This window comes from Saccopteryx leptura, chromosome 1 (assembly GCF_036850995.1).
Source record: "Saccopteryx leptura isolate mSacLep1 chromosome 1, mSacLep1_pri_phased_curated, whole genome shotgun sequence".
Classification (NCBI taxonomy): domain Eukaryota; kingdom Metazoa; phylum Chordata; class Mammalia; order Chiroptera; family Emballonuridae; genus Saccopteryx; species Saccopteryx leptura.
The window spans coordinates 273,436,783-273,458,550 of NC_089503.1; the positions used below are offsets into that span (position 1 = coordinate 273,436,783).

The 21,768-nt window shown below is 40.7% G+C and overlaps 1 protein-coding gene across 1 annotated transcript in view; it reads left to right on the forward strand.

Moving 5' to 3' along the window:
- The first annotated feature begins 972 nt into the window (after positions 1-972).
- ITPR2 (inositol 1,4,5-trisphosphate receptor type 2) overlaps positions 973-21,768 on the forward strand; it is a 527,270-nt gene continuing 506,474 nt past the window's right edge. The window contains exon 1 of the mRNA XM_066354092.1: positions 973-1,435. Coding sequence (XP_066210189.1) covers positions 1,344-1,435 — 92 coding nt within the window. The 5' untranslated portion in view covers positions 973-1,343. The remainder of the gene's footprint in view (positions 1,436-21,768) is intronic.

Genomic DNA, 21,768 nt, shown 5'->3' on the forward strand with positions numbered 1-21,768 from the left:
AAAAATACAGAGAAAAAAAAAAAAAAAGGAGTCAGCAGCTTGAAAAGTAAAAAAACAGGCCCTGGTCAGTTGGCTTAGTGGCAGACTGTCCACCTGGGGTGTCGCTGTCTTCGATATACCAGTAACAGCGGGCTCCAGGAGGTGGAAGGTTAAACTTGGGCTTGGAGTTTACAGAAGGCTTAAGAGAAGGCTCACATCAATCATTGGCTACAAAAAATTGCTGGCTCGGCCAAGTGACGTTTCCCTCCACCGAGGATCGCCTCTACCTGGACATTTGCTGACAGGTAAAGTTTCACTAACACCACACACTAGAGACAAAAAACCAAAACGATATACTCCAAAAAGAGACCCTCTCTCCCTCCTTCTCTCCCTTCCTTCCCCTCTATCTCCTCTCCCTTTTATTTTCTTTCTTTCTTATGTATTTATTTTTTATTTCTATTTTTTCCTTGACTTCAACACCTTCCTCTCCCTTCGTCAGCAAATTACCCACCCCCACTCATCTAACCTTCCCACTGCGGCTCCTCCTTTTCATCTCCAGCAGAACCGCTGGCTCACTCCACAGCTCAGGTCCCTAACGCCCACCCCTTCGCCAATTCTCAGCCTCACTGTCCCCCTCCAAGCTCCGGCAAAGCTTCTGAGCCCCGCCATCCTGCATTTTCCCAGGCGGGGACTGCCGCATCCCAGGTCTAGCCTCTCCTGGACGACTATACGGCGCGACCTCCCGGTCTTGGGGCCCCCGCCGACCCTCCAGCACCTCCCCGCGTGCTACCCGCGCGCGGGCGAAGAGGCTACTGCAGCGGCTTCCAGGGTGGCCGGGCCTCCCGGAGTCGCTCCGCCCCGGTCCAGCTCCGCCCCCGGCTGTCGCTGCCTGATTGGCCTCTTACTCCCTCTCCCCGGGTTCCTCTCCTCCCCTACGCCCAATGGGCACCACCACCTGGTCCAAAAATTCCCCCGAGGGCTCGAGAGGCTCTGCAAACTCCAGCTCTTTCCCGGTGGCGGTGACTGTCGCGGCGGGGCGCAGGGAAGGGAGGGGGCTCGGAGGAGGGAGGAGGAGGAGGAGCAAAGGTGTTGGAGAGAAAACTTCTGAAAGAAACAGGAAACTTGCCAGGGAGGCCGCCGCTGCGGCTCTCCGGGTGCTCGGGCTGCGCACGTCGCGGGTGTCCGCGGCTGCTGCTTCGCTCCTGACCAGCTCCCCCGGCGCGGGGGCAGGGCTGAGCCGACGCTCGGTGCTCCGACCGTACCCTCTGCAGCAGCTCTCGGCGCTCCGGCCGCGGCTGTTCCTTGGAGAGGGCGGCGAGGGCGCCGAGAAGAGGAAGGACGTCTACTTTGGAGCATGAAGCAGTATGTCTGAGAAAATGTCCAGCTTCCTCTACATAGGGGACATTGTGTCCCTCTACGCGGAGGGCTCGGTCAACGGCTTCATCAGCACCCTAGGGTAAGCTGAGGGCGGGCTGGGCAGCGCTGGTGTCTCCTCGGGGCTCATCCAGTCCCTTCGCGCGCCGCTGCGTCCTCCCGCTGCCGCCGAGCAAGGCCCGGCCGCTGGGCAGGGTCTGCGCCCGCGGACAGCGCAGTACGCTCGGCTCGCCGGCGCGCAGGAAGCTGCCCCGAGAGGCATGATCATCTCAGCAACTTCACGATCTCCAACTCAGAGACACATCCCCGAAAAGGAGGAAGTGATTCAGAAGCCCAGAGACAGGCCTGGCGAAGAAGTCTTCGCTGGCTTCTCCACGGGTTGTTTTGATTACAATGTTTGTTTTCCGTTAAAGGTAAAGCAACACACCTCCTCTCCCCATCTTTTCTCGCTACTGCTCTCAACCCGTCTCAGGGCCGGGTTTGTAAGAGCTGGCGATAAAAGTCCGTGGCCTTGGAGTGGAACTCAAGCGAAGTGGTGAGCCAAAGTGTGACTTTCCCCTGTGGCAGCAGCAGCCCGTGCCTTCTTCGCTTAAGTAATTTCCTTTTGGCCTTGCCAAAGCACGACTCGCCCCTCTGTCGAAGGCAGCCCAGGACCCTCTGGGGCGCTGGGACCCTCAGAGGTCATGTGGGCCTCCTGGGTGCTAGAACTCAGACTTGCTTTCTCCACTTCCCAGGCCTTGGCGCACTGAAATGCTGAACCTCTCCTGGAAGTCAACTAAGTGTAGTGCTCCTGATTTTCGAGTTGCTTTATGAATGAGATATAATATAGTATAAAAACACACACACACACAGAGGGAGGGATAAAAGTAGGTTTGCAGTTCCTGTAGAAAATAATACAATAATCAATAAATAATATGCAAAAATAAATTCTGTTTCGCATACTCACAACTGTAAACCTACTTTTGTCCCTACCCTGTATATATAACTGCAGGATGGTTAAATAGGACTTCCTTGATTACTGGTATATTCTGTCTTGCTTGAGAATACCAGTTCCCAGTTTAAATGCATACTGCAATATACTATTTTGATGTGTGTATATATTTTTTTTGTTCCTCGTGGTCTCAGCATGTAGACTGCTGAGTCTTGGAGAATTCAGGCTGCAGAACTGGTGTTTCTACTCCTGGCTGGTCACTGTTTTCTGTGTTAGATTTTAGGGTGCATGACTTAACATGCAATGCCCCTAGACAGTGACTTCCAGTCGTATTATAATGGAGTAGTGCCTGCTCTACCGGTGACTTTCAAGTCACTAGAACTTACAGTTTCTGTTGTTTGTGCACCCTCCGCCCCATGGGTGAAAGAAAGAAGGTAAATTTAATTTAATCACTTTAAGATCAATGTTATTTACTTGTGACACTGAAGCGTGGGTGGCGTGGCCAGTGCTCACGCTCGTTTTGTAAGCCTTGAGCTACTATTTGTTTCTGAGAGAATCCATAGTGTAAGTTCAGTTTTTGCCCCCCCCCCCAACAATATTTTGCTGATGAACTCTGCTGCATTTCACAGTTACCCTCTGAAGACTCTCTACTTGGGTGCTCCAGGGGCAGAATGCTTGAGGTCAAATCCTGGCTTCTCCACTGGTGAAACTTATGAGTTTAGGGAAGTCACATAATCGCTCTGTATCTCAGTTTTCTCACATTTTAAAAACATGGGATCTATAATGGTTTCTGTCTCAGAGGGCTGTTGTGAGGAAGAAGGGTGCTGATATATATAAAGTGCTTAGCATGGTACCTGTCAATTAATAAGCACTTAGATAAATGTTAACTGTTGTAACCATGAGCAATAGCTACAGTTGTGGACAAAATAATAAAAATGGATTAGGAATAAAGTGTAAAACCTAGACAAACAAAAGGTCATTTTTTTATAGTGTCTGGTTAACTATATGCATGGAGGGGTTTCAATGGGAAATCAGGAAGCTACTACACAGTTAGCAGTTTTGGAGTCTGCCCTACTCTATTGAGAGATATAGAAACTGAGGGGAAGAGAAATGAAGAGACCTGCCCAAGAAACGGAAGACATTAATGCCAAAGCTGAAACTGTCACCCTGTCCCTAGATTCCCACTTGAGTGCTGGTTGTTTTGGTTGCAGCCAGCAACCAAACATCGTCTTCTTTGAGGCTGGAGTGAAAAATAAGCATGCCCTTGCATTAGCATATATGTTTGTATTGATATAAATATTTCTTATTTGTATTCAGTGTTTCTTGCTAGTGTTTTGAAAACTGAGTTTCCTTAGACTGCTTGTGCAGTATTATGTTTCTATTAACAAACTGAGTCTTGTTGTAGGTAACAGGACAAGACCTTTGAGCAGGTGATTCTAAAGTGAGGAAGGACCTTTCGAAACAGTGCTGTTGGTGAAGCGTGGTGTTTTGATTGAATATTCTTTTTCTTTAATCGGTGGAACCTTATCAACCTCGGATTTTAGGAGTTATGAAGCCCGCAGAAGCTTGTGTCTGTGCCACATGAAATGCTCTCTAGGCAGAGTAGCATTGCTGACTTGACTCGCTTGGAATACAATTAGTAGAGATTTATTTTGCAAGTTGGTTTTAGGGCTATGAAATCAAAGCAGAGTGGTAGTTATAGTTTTTCATTATATTGCTGTAGGGTTGTTATTTATACACTTTCTGTATCAAAGACCGAGTTCATACTTCTAGTTGAATTTCCATGCTCTTCTATGAGTTTAAGATCTTATTGTAGTTCTGCTGCTAGTTAACCGTGTGACCTTGTTCATGTCATTTATTCTCTTTTTGTGTCAGCTGGTCTTTGGAGACCGAGGAGAGTTTATGCTGTGCCTGTTATAAAATTGAATGACAGAGATGGAAATGAAAGAGCCCAATTTTTTGGAAAGTATTAGGAAAATCATATGCATATATTTTTGTGGCCCTTCAATTTCCTCAAAAGGAGTGTGTATTGTCAAAGTGTATCTGGAAATGGATTGGAGACACTGGCATTGTATCTAGCCGAAACAATTCTACTTAATGTTAAAAACTCAATGAAAGAGCTAAAAATTAGGCTTAAAGTTTCTGATTTGTATTTTAGTTCTTTATCAGACACTTTTTTTTTAAAAGATTTTATTTATTCATTTTTAGAGGGAATAGAGAGAGACAGACAGAGAGAGAGAGAGAGAGAGAGAGAATGAATGGAGGGAGGAGCAGGAAACATCAACTCCCATATGTGCCTTGACCAGGCAAACCCTGGGTTTTGAACTGGCAACCTCAGCGTTCCAGGTTGATGTTCTACCCACTGTGCCAACATAGGTCAGGCAATCAGACACTTAGGAGGGCAGGATTTTTTTAAAAAATTCAACTTAGGAGGGTAGTTAATGAGAGTTGAGTTTATACAGCATTTCAAGATAATTAATATTTATCTGGGAATAAATTTTGCCTGATTTTTAACATTTAAGGTGTAAATAAATTTGAGAGGATATACATTGTTATTATTTAACTTTGGGAGTTTTTGCAATAGGGTAACACATTTTCTAGCTGAAAAAAATCACAGTTTCACTATATTAGAGTTTAGCCCGCCCTTCTTAGAGGCCCTTCCACTGGAAATATGGAAGGATTTTGTTAGGGTCTGTGAGGCAGCTTATACCTTTGATTTCTCAGTCTGAGAAATTAGAACGCCTCAGTTACAAAGATTTGCATTTCCCCTTTTTCTCTAGTTATTCTTTAACCAGTATTTACCTAATGTTTCTGAATCCTGAATTGTTGCAAACTGAAGTATTCTCCCAGGTGCAAAAGGGGCCTGCTTTGGTTTTTCTAACTTAATTATTCATCTCAAGATCTATTGCAGAAGCACTCTTATTCTCACTTAAGGAAAATTGCTTTAAATCTTATTGAATAAAGATGGTGAATTTCTTTAAAATAAATGAATTTTTTTGGGCTGTAGATTTTATTTTTTCTTTTAAAAGGGAAGTTGGCAGTTTTGGAATGTGCTCCACAATTTCAGGTGCACTATTACTTGTCCCTTTTCCCTTTCTCCATTTTCTTTATACTGAGATATACTACCCTGGTTGTTGCCGCACCAGACACTATATTTCTGGGTACATCAGATTGATCCATGATCAGGTACCACACAGTGGGAGTGGACATAGCAGAATTTCTAGGATGGGTGGGGTAGTAGAAGCAGTGAAAGGTATATAATTCCTTTATTGTCTAGTCTCTGCATAGTTGACAGGTTAGTAAGTGACAAGTGTGCATATATGTGTTGGGGTGTGTGTATGTGTCTATATTCATGCTTAAGTGGTTGCTGCCTTTGGCTTGATATTTTTTCCTCAGTATCTACCAAGAGTCATCAACACCCACTAGTTAAGGTTTCAGAAAACTCTAAGGTGACCACGCATTGAGGTAGTGACTGCAAAGCATCCTAATCCCACGAAACGTAAGAAGGCTTTGGTCAGCCACATACACAACAGTGGTTCCATAAGATCATAATGGAGCTTAAACATTTCTATTGCCTAGAGCAGTGGTTCTCAAACTCTTTGAAGTCAGGTTGCACTTAAAATCCTAAAAATAATTGTAGGTGCACTATATACAAATTTCTGAGAAATATGTTATATTAATTAAATCAAATACTAAAGAAAAAAATGTAAAGTCCAAGCGTGCTTTTATGGTAATTAAACAAAATAAATACGACAAAATTAAATTTATTCTGACATTAAAAAACATTTTTATGTTACATTTTTTGAGTCTTACTTTTTAGAATTTGTAAAAAAGGGGTTAAAAAATAAAAAAAAGACAAAAAAAGTTATCTTTATATATATATATATATAGATACATTCTTAGTAAGATTTAGTAAATTCGGCAGGTCCCCGTGCGAATGTGTTAAGTTTTATCATTCTTGTGTTTATGAGAAAGATAAGCCTGCTGTGTCCTAGCGATTTCTTCAATGTTTGGGCATATATTTGAAAGGCAAACTCTCATTTCCTCGTCAATACATTGAAGAATTCCTCTCTTTTTACTCTTAATTGTGTTGAGGGTAGAAAATACTAATTCACATAAATAGGATGTTGAAAATTGCAGTAAAATGTTCAAAGCTTTTTAAGATATTGCCATGTATTCTTCTTTTATAGAATTCCAAAAAGCTTCAAGAGACAATTCCTATGTTTAATCATCAATCCACGATCAGTGGATATAGCTGCTAGTTCTTTTGTTAATGTTAAGCCAAAATCACTTTGAAGCTTCCATAAGAGCTTCAAAGAATGAGATTCTAATCCAGTCATATTGTTCAATGTTAAGTGATGGAAAATGCTATAAATTCAATTCTGCCCGTCAACCTTCAAGTTCTATTTTATTTACAATTAACTTTTACTCACTTCCAGAATCAGATTCTTCAATATCACACTTCTTTTTGAGAAATCTATCCATTTTATTTGGGTGTATTTATCTAAAAATAATATAATGATGTGTTAATAATAAATATAATAATGATGTGTTAACAAAAAGCAATATTTCTGTAATGAAATGGTATAATAGAGTAACTATATTTATTTTTATATCTGGGCACATGCTATGAACCAGAGCAGCTAGTAGTTCCAGATCTCGAGTGGGAATAGTGTGGAATTAAGAAAATACTTGGAATTAAGAAAATACGGTGTCAGGAGGGCTCTGTAGTTGCTGCTGGCAAGAACAAAGCATGCCCCAAAACCACATCTTGCTTTATTTATAGCGCAAAGTGGGCCATTAGCAAATCAGTGAGATCTTTGATCGTGTTTCCAAGGCACCCCAAGAATTTTACCAAGTGCAGAAAACCCCCACCATACATATCATCTTAACTTTACACCAAACAAAGGATAGAAGAAACTTGCCTCCAGTCTTTCCGGGGAACATGGGGGGTAGTGCAAATAATCCAGCACCACAGCTTAACAGCCTTTTGCAACCTAATCAGGCAAGTGAGGTGGGGCGTTGGGCAGACTGTCAGTTTACAGCCAACTCCCCACACCTCTGTCCCCTAAAAATCTAAACTCCAAACACCCTGTTAGTGTTTTGGTCCCCAACAGGCACATATTTCACTGGAATACCATAGGATGCATCTACCCGGGCACGCTGGCACACACTTTGAGAAACACTGGCCTAGTGACTTCTTAACCATGGTAATACCTTAGTGCAAAATATTACTCATGTGTTTGTGGTGATAATGCTGGTGTGAGCGAACCTACTGTCCATTGTATAAAAGTACAGTACATGCAATTACAGTACCATCAAGGTTTATTTAAGAGCAGCCTATGGTCTTCGCATGAGAAAATCACCTGAGGACACATTTCTTAGAAGTATCCCTGTCATTCAAAGGTGAATCGCTGTAGTCTCTTTGTCAGAGACATTGGGGCCCTTATTTTTATTTCTGGCTTGATTTTGGTCAATTCAGTGAACTTTTCAGTTCCTTTGCTTCCATGTTCAGCAATGGAGGTCAGTCAGGTAGGGTAATGGCAGGACATACCAATTTGTAATTTTGACTTAGTTCCTCAAATGAGCAAAACTGTATAAATGAGTACATTTTATTGTCCTCAATTATAGTTCCTTAAATTTCCCTGCCTGATCTTTTTCTTGCTTAAACTTTTTATATTTAAATGCTTACAGATTTGATTTATCTTTTTTTCTTTTACTCAATTATGCTACTGTTATTATATTTTTAAAACTCTTTCTCTTAGTAGGACTGTTTGATGAGTAGAATAAGAAATAGTTATAGTCAACTTTTATTTTTGCATAATTTGCAAGTTATCTTTAATATCTTCCAGATAGAACCCTTCCAAGTAACAGCCATTATTTCCTGATAAAACTAGGTATGTAAACTTAGCTTTGTTTTGACTAAGGCATCTGTTAATGTGATAAAAATATCTAAAAATCCATTGGACACTTGCATGTGTGTTTAGTGGGGAAGAAGAAAACAACATAATCTTGAAGTATTGAGTTGTTTTGGGAAGTCTAAGGATTAGTAGTGTCATGTTATAGGACTTGAAATCAGCTTGAGTACAAAGACAGTTTCTGAAGTGGTGTACATAAAGTCTATTTTAAGCTGAAAAGTTAACTATTTCTTAAATTTGGAAGTCATTTCATAAATAACACTGCAGCTTTTAGACCCTGCCTTGGAGAGCTCAGGTAAACTGCCACCCCTCTTCAGATGTCCCTGATGCTTGGCTTTAGTAGAATTCGACGCAACTGTGTGGCTTCCTTCTAGGTCTAACAGGAGGTTTTTTTGTGTTTTTTTTTTCTCATAAATCAGACTTCTGATAATCAGATTCTGTCTTTGGAATTGTTCTTATACAGATTGTATGTAGATAACTTACAGAATATAGACAATATCATAGACTCAAACTTAAAAACTTAAATTCTAGGCACAGGGTGTGGCTTCATATATAAATATAAAAGAAAAAACAAAAGTAGACTTTTATGACAAATTTAGAGCATAATAACAATGAATTTTACTCTTTTTTAAATATCAGAATATGGTTACAGAATCACCAGATTATAATTAAAGTAGTGAAATTTTAATGATCTTCACTCATTCATTTATTTAATGTGTAAAAACTGAGTTTTCTAATGTACTGATACATTATTTTTTTGTGATTATCTTTCTACTCTCATGCAGATTTAGGTGGGAAAGTTTTTAATATATGCCTTTTGAAAACCGTAATTCTAATTAAACTATATAATATATGATATATGGAAAATAGAGAAAGAAAATCAAATAGTGTTGACACTGTGTGATGATGGATTGGTGATTTTAATTTATTTTTTATTTAAAAGTTTTTCTTTTCCAAGTGGGAGAAGGGGTGATAGACAGACTTCTGCATGCACCCGAACCAGGATCCACCTTGCAGCCTGAGTCTGGGGTTGATGCTCTGCCCATCTGGGGCCATGCTAGCAACAGAGCTATTTTTAGCACTTGAGGCTAAGCCTCTTTGGAGCCATCCTCAGCACCCCTGCTGATGTGCTGGAACCACAGGTTGAGCTATGGCTGTGGGAGGGGAAGAGAGAGTAAGAGAAAGAAGGGAGAAGGGGAGGGATGGAGATGGTTGCTTCTCCTGTGTTCTCTGACCAGGTATCGAACCTGGGGCATTCACATGCTGGGCCAATGCTCTACCACTGAGCCAACTGGCCAGGGCCAGTGATTTTAATTTTTATATCTTAAATATTTCTTAGATTCTATATATATTTTATTAATCACACACCTATTAGTATTATAGTCAGGTAAGTTCATTAAAAATGAAAATAATGTTTCAAAGACTTCTTCAGTTTCTTATTACTGTTAATTGAAAATATTTATTTTAAAAAGCATAAATAAAGCATTTTCCTGGTCTTGGTTAGTGGAGGAAAACCACAAACCAGGAAATTGCATGTTGCTGAAATAGATGGTCATATATTTACCATACAGTGTTTTTGTTTATTGTTATTATTGGTACTTTAAAATGTATTATGCAGCAATGTTTGTCTGGCAAGTAATGCTGAGTAATTATGAATGGTTGACTTGATTTATACAGTAAATATATAGAATATTTAATTTTAGAAAAAGTGTTTACATGTGTAAGGAGTATGCACTGTAGCATGGCTAACTTGGTCGTTTTAGTAATCTTAGTACTCATTATGAAACTTTTATTGCCTTAGTCAGTTTCTATAGGTATTTGTGTGTGTGTGTGTGTGTGTGTGAGAGAGAGAGAGAGAGAGAGAGAGAGAGAGAGAGATATCAATTTATTAAATGTTTTTATTGCTTATCTTTAAAATGATTAGCTCTCTCAAAATTCAAATCAATGATTGGTTAACAATAGGTATTTTTATATACTGCTCACAAAAATTAGGGGATATTTAAAAATGAATGTGAAGCAATAAAAAAAGCATTTGATTTTTTTTTCTTAAACAAGAACATCAGAAAAGCAAACAAGTCAAAGTTGTTCAATTATGCAAATGAGATGCAAAACCAACTTTTATTTCATTGGTGAAAATGCACTATACAAAAGGCTGAAAGTACTGGAGTATCTGCACGTTCCCTGATCCCTTAATTTTTGTGAGCAGTAGTTTATACTACAGATCTCCAACCCTTAATTAAAAATAAATAAAACTAAATAAAAAAATAAATAAATAAAAATAAAAAAATAAATAAAAGTTTTATTTATTTTTAACTACTTTAATCAAGTGATGAAGGTTTTGGTCACCAGCTGATGTAATGTGATGAGAGGGACCCTTCATCTTTGTGGTGTTCTCCCCCAAAACACTTCACCCTGGTATAGTTATGGGGAAAAATCTAAATTGAGGAATATTCTGCAAAATATCTGACTAGTATTCTTTAAAACTGTCAAAATGATTCAAAATGAACAAACAAAAAACAAAGACACAAAACAAGGAAGACTAAACTGTCACATTGTAGACTCAAGAGGCGTGATGACTAAATACAGTGTGGTATACTGAATTGGGTCCTGGAACTTAGGGTGTCAATTAATTTTTAGCTACCTAGCTCTCTTAAGATCTTGTGGTAATGGCTAAATATGAAACAGTCACTAAGAGCGGATACTACCACTCTACATATTATTATCTTGTGTTGAAAAGAGGATTCTTCAGATTATTCTTTAGGAGCTATATAGATTGTTAGAACTAAATAGAAGAGCCTGAATAAACAAATAAAAACCAATGAAAAACAAAACTGGATTTAGAAATTGTTAATTAACTTCGCTAGTGGGAAATCAAAGTGTATTATTTGTAAAAATTTCAGAGACTAGTGTGCCCTTCATCTCATGTTTCAATTCATGTTTAGTTAAATTATTTGCAATTCTTGTATTGCTTTGTCTTGGAACTTTTGAAAAACAAGCTATAGGTATTCCCTTGCTATCATAATTCTTACTATCTGATCTCAAAAGCCCAAAGGATTTGGAAGGCAAAGGCTACTTATATTATCAACTTTGCCTAGATGGATGAAGATTAGGAATTGAGCAGTTATATTATTTTAGAAATAAGGTTCTTCTGTTTGTAAGGAGCAGAAACCATCTCTGGCTAACTTAAGCAAAGAAGGCAATTTATTAGAAGGGTATTGGGGGAGATCCAAGAAATTGAATGATGAGCTCAACACTAGGATTAAGAGGGCAGATACCCATGGCTTCTGTGGGAATCTCAATAGCAGAAACATCTCTCTGGGTCCTGCCATTTACATGACTCAGATGCAACAATTCTTATACTGTGTGTCTCTGTTCTTAAATTTCAAATTACAGAGTGCTAGAATTTGACCCCATTGGATTATTCACTTCTGTCTACGAAAGCAAGTCACAAGATCTGATTACCCAGCTCTGATTACCAGGGAAATCACTGTGAGCAGGGCTCTTATTTGTGTGCTTCTAAGGAAAAGTGGCATTGGGGAAGGAGAACAAAAAGGGCCTTGCAGGAGCTTAGATGTCATCACTTAATTAACAGTGACTTCATAATGTCATTTTTTTAAATTTAGAAATTAAATTTAATGGGGTGACGTTGGTCCACAGAAACACACAGGTTTCAGATATACACATCGATAGCATGTGAACTATTCATTACATTGTGTGCCCATCACCCCAAGTCAGATAATTTTCTGTCACAGTACATTTTGTCCTCTTTACTTTCCTCCCCCACAACCCACTCCCTTTGGTAACCACTTCACTTTTGTCTATGTCCATGAGTCTGTTTTATGTCCCACCTATGTTTGAACTCATATAGTTCTTAGCTTTTTCTGATTTAGTTATTTCAGTTAATATTCTCAGGGCTCTTTGATGTTGTTGCAAATGGCAATATTTCATCATTACTTATGACTGAGTAGTATTCCATTGCATATACCACATCTTCTTTATCCAATCTTCTATTATAGCGCCTTTTGAAAGAAATTGTGCTAAAATATATATAACATAAAATTTACCCTCTCATCCATTTTTATGTGTAAAATTTAGTGGCGTTAAGTGCATTCACAGTATTGGGTAACCATTACCACTGTCCATTTCCAGAACTTTTATATCATCCCAAACAGAAATTCTGTACCCTTTTGACAATAACTCCGTTTTCTCTCTCTTGCCCCCACCCCCTTTGTACCTTTGGTCTACTTTTTGTCTATGAGTTTGCCTATTCTAGGAGCCTTATATAAGTGGAGTCACACTGTGTTTGGCCTTTTGTGTCTGACTTAATTTACTTAACCTAATGGTTTTTTTTTTTTTGTATTTTTCTGAAGCTAGAAACGGGGAGGCAGTCAGACAGACTCCCGCATGCGCCTGACCGGGATCCACCCGGCATGCCCACCAGGGGGCGATGCTCTGCCCATCCGGGGCGTCGCTCTGTTGCGACCAGAGCCTCTCCAGAGCCTGGGGCAGAGGCCAAGGAGCCATCCCCAGCGCCCGGGCCATCTTTTGCTCCAATGGAGCCTCGGCTGCGGGAGGGGAAGAGAGAGAGAGAGAGGAAGGAGAGGGGGAGGGGTGGAGAAGCAGATGGGTGCCTCTCCTGTGTGCCCTGGCCGGGAATCGAACCCGGGACTTCCGCACGCCAGGCCGATGCTCTACCACTGAGCCAACCGGCCAGGGCTTAACCTAATGTTTTTTAAGATGTATCCATGTTGTAGCATGTATCAGGATTCCATTCCTTTTTATTGCTGAATAATATTCCATCATAAGGGTATATCACATTGTGTTTATCCGTTCATCAGTTGATGGACATTTGGGTTGCTTTTGTTTTTTGACTATTATATATAATGATGTTATGGATATTTGTGTACAAGTTTCTGTGTGAACATATGTTCATAATTTTGGGGGCATATCTAATAGTGGAATTGCTGGGTCATATAGTAACATATTTTCCATTTTGCCTCAGACTTTCCTATTCTACTTATACTGCTTTACATTTTCTTCACATTCTTATTACACAGAATATATGTTATTTATTGTATCCAGTGTTTATCATCTGTCTACTCCTGGTACAATGTAAGCTCTTTGAAGACAGGGCTCTTTTGTTTTGTCACTGAGTTTCTCAAGGACTTGGCTTCATAAATATTTATTGAATGACTGCTTGTTGAATTAGAATATTCATGTCCTCAAATCTCTAAGTAACTGTTAACATCAGTTCCTCTCTGGAAAAAAGCCAATGTATTTGTTCGTTCTTATTAAATATTTTGAGAAGCCATGCAGGTAATTCTTTTAAAACGGATGAAAGTTGTCATTGGATTTATGATGCCATTAAATCTTGCTATAATAGATACTTTAATAATCTCTTGGATCATTTATCTGCACTTGCTTAGCCCAACAGCTGACACAACTTACAGTCTGGAAAAAGTAATTATATAATGCTTTATTTAATGGCTTGCATGTTATAGTCACATTAAAGAAAAATAGATATTTCTGAAAGGTTAGCTCTGTTTTTACATGTGCATAGAGTGAATTTGTAAGCATTTTGCGAGACCATTTCTTAATTTAGATAGACTCTTCCTCTCGATGGATAATACATACTGCATCCAGTGCTTTAACTACTATTGGAAAGAAAGTTTAGTTGGAAATAATTTGCTAATATGAAACCAGAGAGTAGTTGATGAATTTATAGAACTTTAGAAAAATACAAGAGGGCATACGACAACTTGTAATTTTTATTTTTGAAATTTAGGAATGTGCCTGGAAAAAGATAGATATATAAAAACAGGTGAAAAAGTGGTCAGTGATTTTATGGTTCATTAATTTTTACTCTATTGATAAGTCTGTTATAATGTGCTTTGCCTCAAGCTTAGTCCAAAAGATACATGTTTGGCCATTCTCTTTAAGAATTTTAATTCTCCAGTGTTGTTATTTACTCTTATTTTTGGATTCCTCACTGGTAGGAGCATACATATGAGAACTTCTTTGGGAGTGTATTTGCATATAGTACCGATAAAAAAATGTACAAATTTTAAAAAATAAAATAATGTCAGGGCATTATCCTGAAACACCAAGGTTGCAGGTTCAATACCTGGTCAGGGCACATATGGGAAGTGACCAATGAATGTTCCACAGCTAAGTGGAACAACAAATAAATGCTTCTCTCTCTCTCTCTCTCTTCCTCTCTTTGTCTCTGTAAAATCAATAAAAAAGTTTAAAAAAGTAAAACAATATCATCCTTAATCCTCTAATTCTAACATGCTATGATCCTCTATGATAGATGTGTAAAAATGTATTATCGTTAGAAAAGTAATTGAGGTGAACGATATAAAATATTATCCGAGTTTTGTTTTAGTTCTGTAAAATCCAAATTAATCCAGTTGAAGTGTGCCATACCAAGTAAAGACAGTGACTTAAAAAATCTGTTACCTAAATCAGCAAACACAGTTACATTAGGAATACAAAGTAAGTTAATGATTTAAGGGCTAGTTACTTATGTTTGGCTAAAGTGTTCAAGGTCATTGCTAATATCAGGGACATAACTACTTAAACATTTGCGATTCAAGTAAATTTTTGGTTTCAACCATGTTTTCAAAGAGTGTAATTTCTGCCCTGGTTGGTTAAAAAAAAACAAAAACTCAGGGAAGGTAAAGAAATGAATTTTGTTGTATTCAGGGTTATGTACCTGTGACCAGGAATGGTAAATATTGTGACATTTTGTTAAGTCAAATTAAGAGTCATTGCCGGTGGAAGTGTTTTTTAAAACTTTACTAAGTTCATCCAGCTCTAGGATTGATGGGAAACTTAAAAAGGGCCTTTATTTACCTTACTTCCCTATTTACCTGGCAGGACATGATTTAATAGATGCGTTCCAATTCTAAGTCCCTGTGAAAAGTGAGCCTGCTTTCCTGATCAGTACAAATGAAGTCGTTGTTATCTGTTAGGGTGAAACCAAGTGCTTATTGCTAAAGTCTTAGCTGCTAGAGAATTACTCACAGTCTTTAAAAATATTATGAAATTGCAAATATAAAAACAATGTCTGTTATTGGAGAATCTGAGTAAAACGTTAGGTAAATATCATGTAGAAGTTTTGAGAGGCAGTAATTAGTGTGGCAATAGATATTCCTAAAATTATACCATAAATATTTTCTAAAGAGTAGATCAGCCTGGGCCTGACCTGTGGTGGCACAGTGGATAAAGCGTCGACCTGGAATGCTGAGGTTGCCGGTTCAAAACCCTGGGCTTGCCTGGTCAAGGCACATATGGGAGTTGATGCTTCCTGCTCCTCCCCTACTCTCTCTCTCTCTCTCTCTCTCTGCCTCTCTTCTCTAAAATGAATTTTTAAAAAAAGGTTGATCAACATTCACATTGCACCTTTTTTTTCAAAATGGAAGTTATAATATAATACAGTAATCTCTAAAGAGTTAATATCAATTGCATCATTTAGTTTGAATCCTATCTAATTTAGAAAAATGCACATTAACTTTAATTTCTAGATGTATATTTATTTCTTCACATTCATTTTTCCCTTCTTCCATACTAACAGAAGTACTTGAGTTTATGGGTGCCCAGAATTAAAATCACATTTCCCAGCCTCCCCTTGCATCCAGGTGTGCTAGGGACTAGACTCCGTGGTCAGGCTTGACTCAAAGGAGGCTTTTTACTGCCCTCCTGTCTTCCCCCTGAACTGCCCACCCCCACTTTGCTACTTGTAATATGGGCAGGGAAGAGGCCATTTTAAGCCATGCTGATGAGGTCAATTTATTAGGAATAATGAAGCATCGATAAATGAACCTGCTTTCTGGACATTCCCAGGTCCTGGCTCTAGTATATTCTAACAGAAGGTGACACTAGTTGGGCAGACAGGGCCAGGTCATAGATTCCCCATTCAGCAACGTGAACGAATTGAAGGGTTTTTAAGCAGGAGAATAAACTTAGCAGGTTTTGCTCTAGGAAGATCTGACAGTGGTAAAAGGAAGAATGTGGAAAAAGGCAGCCAGTGGTCAGCCCAGGAAGCGGTGGACCGCGAGAGCGGTCTGAGTGAGCAGCTGTAGTGGGGTCGTCAGAATCAGCGAAGGAATGATATCTTTGTTTAGTGTTTCACATTAGACCTAAAAATATTTAAGAATTAAAATATTCACTGTTAAAGGTTTTGATTTCTATACTATAAAATGGGGCAGAGGAGCCCATGCTGGAAGAGAGCAGAGAAAGGCCACGTGGAGGAGAGGAGAAGCAGCCAAGATGGCAGAGTGCTGAAGGAGAAGCCAGTTTGTGCAGAGTTTGTGCAGAGAAGGAGATGGGGAACAGAGGTGAATAAGGCTGGTGAGGTACAAACCTTTGATCCTAGGAAACTCGGATAAGTCAGTGGCTTTGGGAGCCCTGAATGGAAAGGGAACTGTTTTCCCACTGTGTGTATTTCTTGCCCACCGGGTGCAAGCTAGAATTAAAGCTAATGGCCCACAAAAAAAAAAAAAAAAAAAAAAAAAAAAAAAAATCACTGTTACTTTTGGGGCTTCAGTACTTTAAAAAAACTGTATTTGAAATAACTGTATCTCTTATTTGCTTACATTTAAATAAAACATCATTAAGCCCATGGTAACTTCCTGCTTTCCAGGGTTCTGAGATACAAGCGTCATCTCGTGCTCCCTTCGTCTGGATCTCTGCTCCAGGCACAAATGATGCCCCCCCCCTTTTTATACTGCTCACAAAAATTAGGGGATATTTTCAAAGTGAATGTGAAGCTATAAAATATTCCTTAATTTTTGCGAGCAGTGTATTGGGACAGTCATTCTGAGCTCCCTCTTACCACAGGGCCTTTTCACATCAGTTTTCCTGTCTGGTAGGGTTCCCCTCTCAGCCTCCATGCTTTTCCCCTAAGTAATACCGATGTATCACGCAGACGGCGGCCCCAAGACTCACCTGCAGTAAAAGTCTCCTGATCCCCCAGACTGTGTCAGTTCCCTTTGCCTTGTATGTGCTCACACGCAACCATTTTTTTCTTTCAGAAATTTTATCGCAGTTGTTATTTTAATTTTACTTCTATTTCTGTGATTATTGGATAGTTTCTCCCACTGCACATTAAACTCTGTATGCTTAGTGACTGTATTGCTCACAGATATGTCCCCAGTGCATTGCAGGTTAGTTATCTATCACATAGTAGGTACTCAAGAAATATGTTGAACGAGTGACCACTGTTTTTGCACAGTGGTTTAAGAGGATGGGTTTGATTCGGACAAACCTAGTTTCAAATTACAGCTCCATTTTTTCTCATGGTCTGATCTTTGGAAGTTTATACTAAGAACCTCAGTTTTGTCATCTATAAAGTGTGATGATTCCCTATTTCTTTGTGCCAGGATTGCTAATGGCAATTAACATATTTAAAACAGTAAGCATCAGGTGCCTAAGTGTAAAATAGGTGGAAACCATGATTATTACTATTACTATTACTACTGCTATTACTAAAACTATTATTATACCTGAAAAAATTAGCATTTATCTGTTTGGAATATTGGCTGAGTTCATATTGCATTGATGTTAAAAGTTCTGCTCTATTATGCTTATAAAATTTTACAGTAAGCCTGTTTTTTCTTTTCTTTCATTTTTTTCTGAAGCTGGAAACAGGGAGAGACAGTCAGACAGACTCCCGCATGCGCCCGACCGGGATCCACCCGGCACGCCCACCAGGGGCGATGCTCTGCCCACCAGGGGGCGATGCTCTGCCCATCCTGGGCATCGCCATGTTGCGACCAGAGCCACTCTAGCGCCTGAGGCAGAGGCCACAGAGCCATCCCCAGCGCCCGGGCCATCTTTGCTCCAATGGAGCCTTGGCTGCGGGAGGGGAAGAGAGAGACAGAGAGGAAAGCGCGGCGGAGGGGTGGAGAAGCAAATGGGCGCTTCTCCTGTGTGCCCTGGCCGGGAATCGAACCCGGGTCCTCCGCACGCTAGGCCGACGCTCTACCGCTGAGCCAACCGGCCAGGGCCAGTAAGCCTGGTTTTTTTTTTGTTTTGTTTTTTTTTTTTTTTCATTTTTCTGAAGCTGGAAACAGGGAGAGACAGTCAGACAGACTCCCGCATGCGCCCGACCGGGATCCACCCGGCACGCCCACCATGGGGCAATGCTCTGCCCATCCTGGGCGTCGCCATGTTGCAACCAGAGCCACTCCAGCGCCTGGGGCAGAGGCCACAGAGCCATCCCCAGCGCCCGGGCCATCTTTGCTCCAATGGAGCCTTGGCTGCGGGAGGGGAAGAGAGAGACAGAGAGGAAAGCGCGGCGGAGGGGTGGAGAAGCAAATGGGCGCTTCTCCTGTGTGCCCTGGCCGGGAATCGAACCCGGGTCCTCTGCATGCTAGGCCGACGCTCTACCGCTGAGCCAACCGGCCCAACCGGCCAGGGCCAGTAAGCCTGTTTTTAAGTGGTGTTTGTTTAGTAGGTTGCCAAAGGCACAGTGCCTTATCTGTTGTTTATTTTGGTTTAGGCCCTTTCCCCCCCCTTTCCTTACTTTGATAATGCAGGCCCTTGTATTTATCTTTTATTAATGACTTGATGCGTGCTATCCTTTGATGTAATGCAAACACTTGAACTGTATCAACATAGTAATAAGTTTAGAATTGCTCGGCAAGCGCATGTGTGTGTGTGTGTGTGTTTGTGTGTGTGTGTGTGTGTGTGTGTAATCCTTGACTAGAATTTCCAAGTCTTGTTTCATTTCAAAGCCAACATGTTATTTTAGTTGCTAACATTTCTTTCCTACTAGAACATAAAGGTAAAAGAAAACAATTTTGTTTTATTATTGAGACAAAACAAATGTTTGCTTTGGAGCCATCTGAGAATAGAGGTTTTTCTCAAGTTTCTACTGGGCAGCTGGTTCTACTGTTCTTTCTCTGAAGTTTACTATTGGCCCAGAATTCCTGTGGAGCTTCTGTGACTTTTAGAGGGATTCGCAAAAACATTGATCTAATTTGGATAATTAATCAGTTTACAAATTTGTTTAGGACAGCTTGCATATTTTAAACAGTGACTAATCAAGTTATGATGGCTACTTCTCTTGGGAATACTAATGATTTCTAGATAAAACTACAAGGATCTAAAAGGCAGAGAATGTATCTTACTCCTGCCTCTCAGCTAGAACTAATGAACAAAAATTATTCAGGCTTTAGCCTTCTTTTAGTTATGCTGTAAAAGGAGATCTTACTATTTTCTGGAATTATGTGAGTGTGTATTGATGTGTATGAACCATTGGAAATTAAAGCATTAAAAACACTTTAAAGCACTTTGCAAACCCTTGTTTGAAAAGTTCTTTGTGAAAAAATATTTCTTTCAGCTAATGTAAATTCCTTATGGTGCAGTTTATGGCATTTTGCTATTTGGAGTTATACGGGAGTAACTGGTAATGGGAAAAAGCTTGGAAAATGACACATTATGAGGTAGAATGAGTGAATCTGGAGTCAGTTTCTTTATTAGGATTTTTTTGGTTTTAAGTAACTGGAAACGCACTTGAAACGATTGTCAGCAAAAAAGGGAACTTTGCTATCAAGGTAACTGAAAGTCTAGGCATAACATTGTTACAGACTCTCTTTATCCTTGATTCTGTTTTATCATCATATTAGTCCCAAGCTCAGGCATACCTCTGCCGCCGGTAGCAGCATGGTTGTAGGCTTCAGCATTACTGCACCTTATCTGAAGTGCAGTACACCCAGAGCTGAAAACACAGCGGCTTGTTTCTTCAGACTCTAGAAGCACTACTGCAGTCATCACTGTTGCAAGCACTAGGATAGTCTCATGTTTAGCCAAACACTGTGGCCAAGGTATGAAATGTTCTGAGTATGGAGATGATGTCATGCTTTGAGTGGCAGAAGAAGAACCTGTGTCCATCCTCCTGTCAGGTCTCTGTTGCCGGAAGGGAGAAAGGCAGTGGACACTGGAAAGGACATGACAACACGTGTCCACTGTGGCCCAACAGAACCAAGCCCCAGCCATCACTAAGCTACATCTCCTATGTCCTTATGATCGTGTTTTAAAATATGGCCCTGGGCAGTTGGCTCAGTGATAGAGCATCGGCCTGGCGTGCAGGAGTCCCAGGTTCGATTCCCCGCCAGGGCACACAAGAGAAGCGCCCATCTGCTTCTCCACCCCTCCCCCTCTCCTTCCTCTCTCTCTCTCTCTCTCTCTCTTCCCCTGCCGCAGCCAAGGCTCCATTGGAGCAAAGTTGGCCCGGGTGCTGAGGATGGCTCCATGGCCTCTGCCCCAGGCGCTAGAATAGCTCTGGTCGCAACAGAGCGATGCCCCAGATGGGCAGAGCATCGCCCTCTGGTGGGCGTGCTGGGTGGATCCCGGTCGGGCGCATGCAGGAGTCTGTCTGACTGCCTCCCTGTTTCCAACCTCAGAAGGAAATAAAAAAAAAGAAGAAAAAAAAATGAAGCGTTTAATTGCTTTTTGGTATTTATCTAAGACTATTCTTTGTCCAGTGTACCACTTTAGACCCTATACCAGCACTGTTTGAGGTGGAGTCTACTTCCTCATGAAAAGGAAAATTCTCTGAGGGTTTATTTTATTTTATTTTTTTACAGAGACAGAGATAGAGATAGATAGGGATAGATAGGAACGGAGAGAGATGAGAAGCATCAATCATCTTTGCCGACATCTTAGTTGTTATGCCTTGACCATGGGCCTTCAGCAGACTGAGTAACCCCTTGCTCAAGTCAGCAATCTTGGGTCCAAGCTGGTGAGCTTTGCTCAAGCCAGATGAGCCCGCACTCAAGCTGGCGACCTCGAGGTCTCGAGCTTGGGTCCTCCGCGTCCCAGTCCAACGCTCTATCCACTGCGCCACTGCGTGGTCGGGCTCTCTGAGGATTTTTACATGATGTACTAAATAAAGCCTCTGTTGTCAGTCTAGTCTAAACTTTCCTTTGGTGTCAGCTTCTGCAGGAAAGGATCCTGAGGAAATCACAGCTGGGGGTCATGGTCAGGGGTCAAGAAGTGAAGGCACCTGTTTACTGTACCTAAATGATAAAAAATAAAAAAGGGAGGGGAGTGTATGAAACAAACTTTACTAAAGTAAGTCTGAATAAATATGTTTGGATAGTGAATCTCATGCATGAAAGTATATGCATTCGCAGCTCTATTTCTCACAGTAACTTTGTGAATGTATTTGCTTTTAGTTTAGAGAGCTTTTGTTTAAGTACAGATAGCTTATCTGCTGTATAGAATAATTGTGAGTACACAACGTAGAAGAATTATTGTGATGGTGATGTGTACAAAGCAGGGCTTACTATGAGCAAGATGTAAAATACAGATTTTTTTTTTTTAATCTTTTTTTTTTTTTTTTGAAGCTGGAAACGGGGAGAGACAGCCAGACAGACTCCCGCATGCGCCCGACCGGGATCCACCCGGCACGCCCACCGGGGGCGACGCTCTGCCCACCAGGGGGCGATGCTCTGCCCCTCCGGGGTGTCGCTCTGCCGCGACCAGAGCCACTCTAGCGCCTGGGGCAGAGGCCAAGGAGCCATCCCCAGCGCCCGGGCCATCTTTGCTCCAATG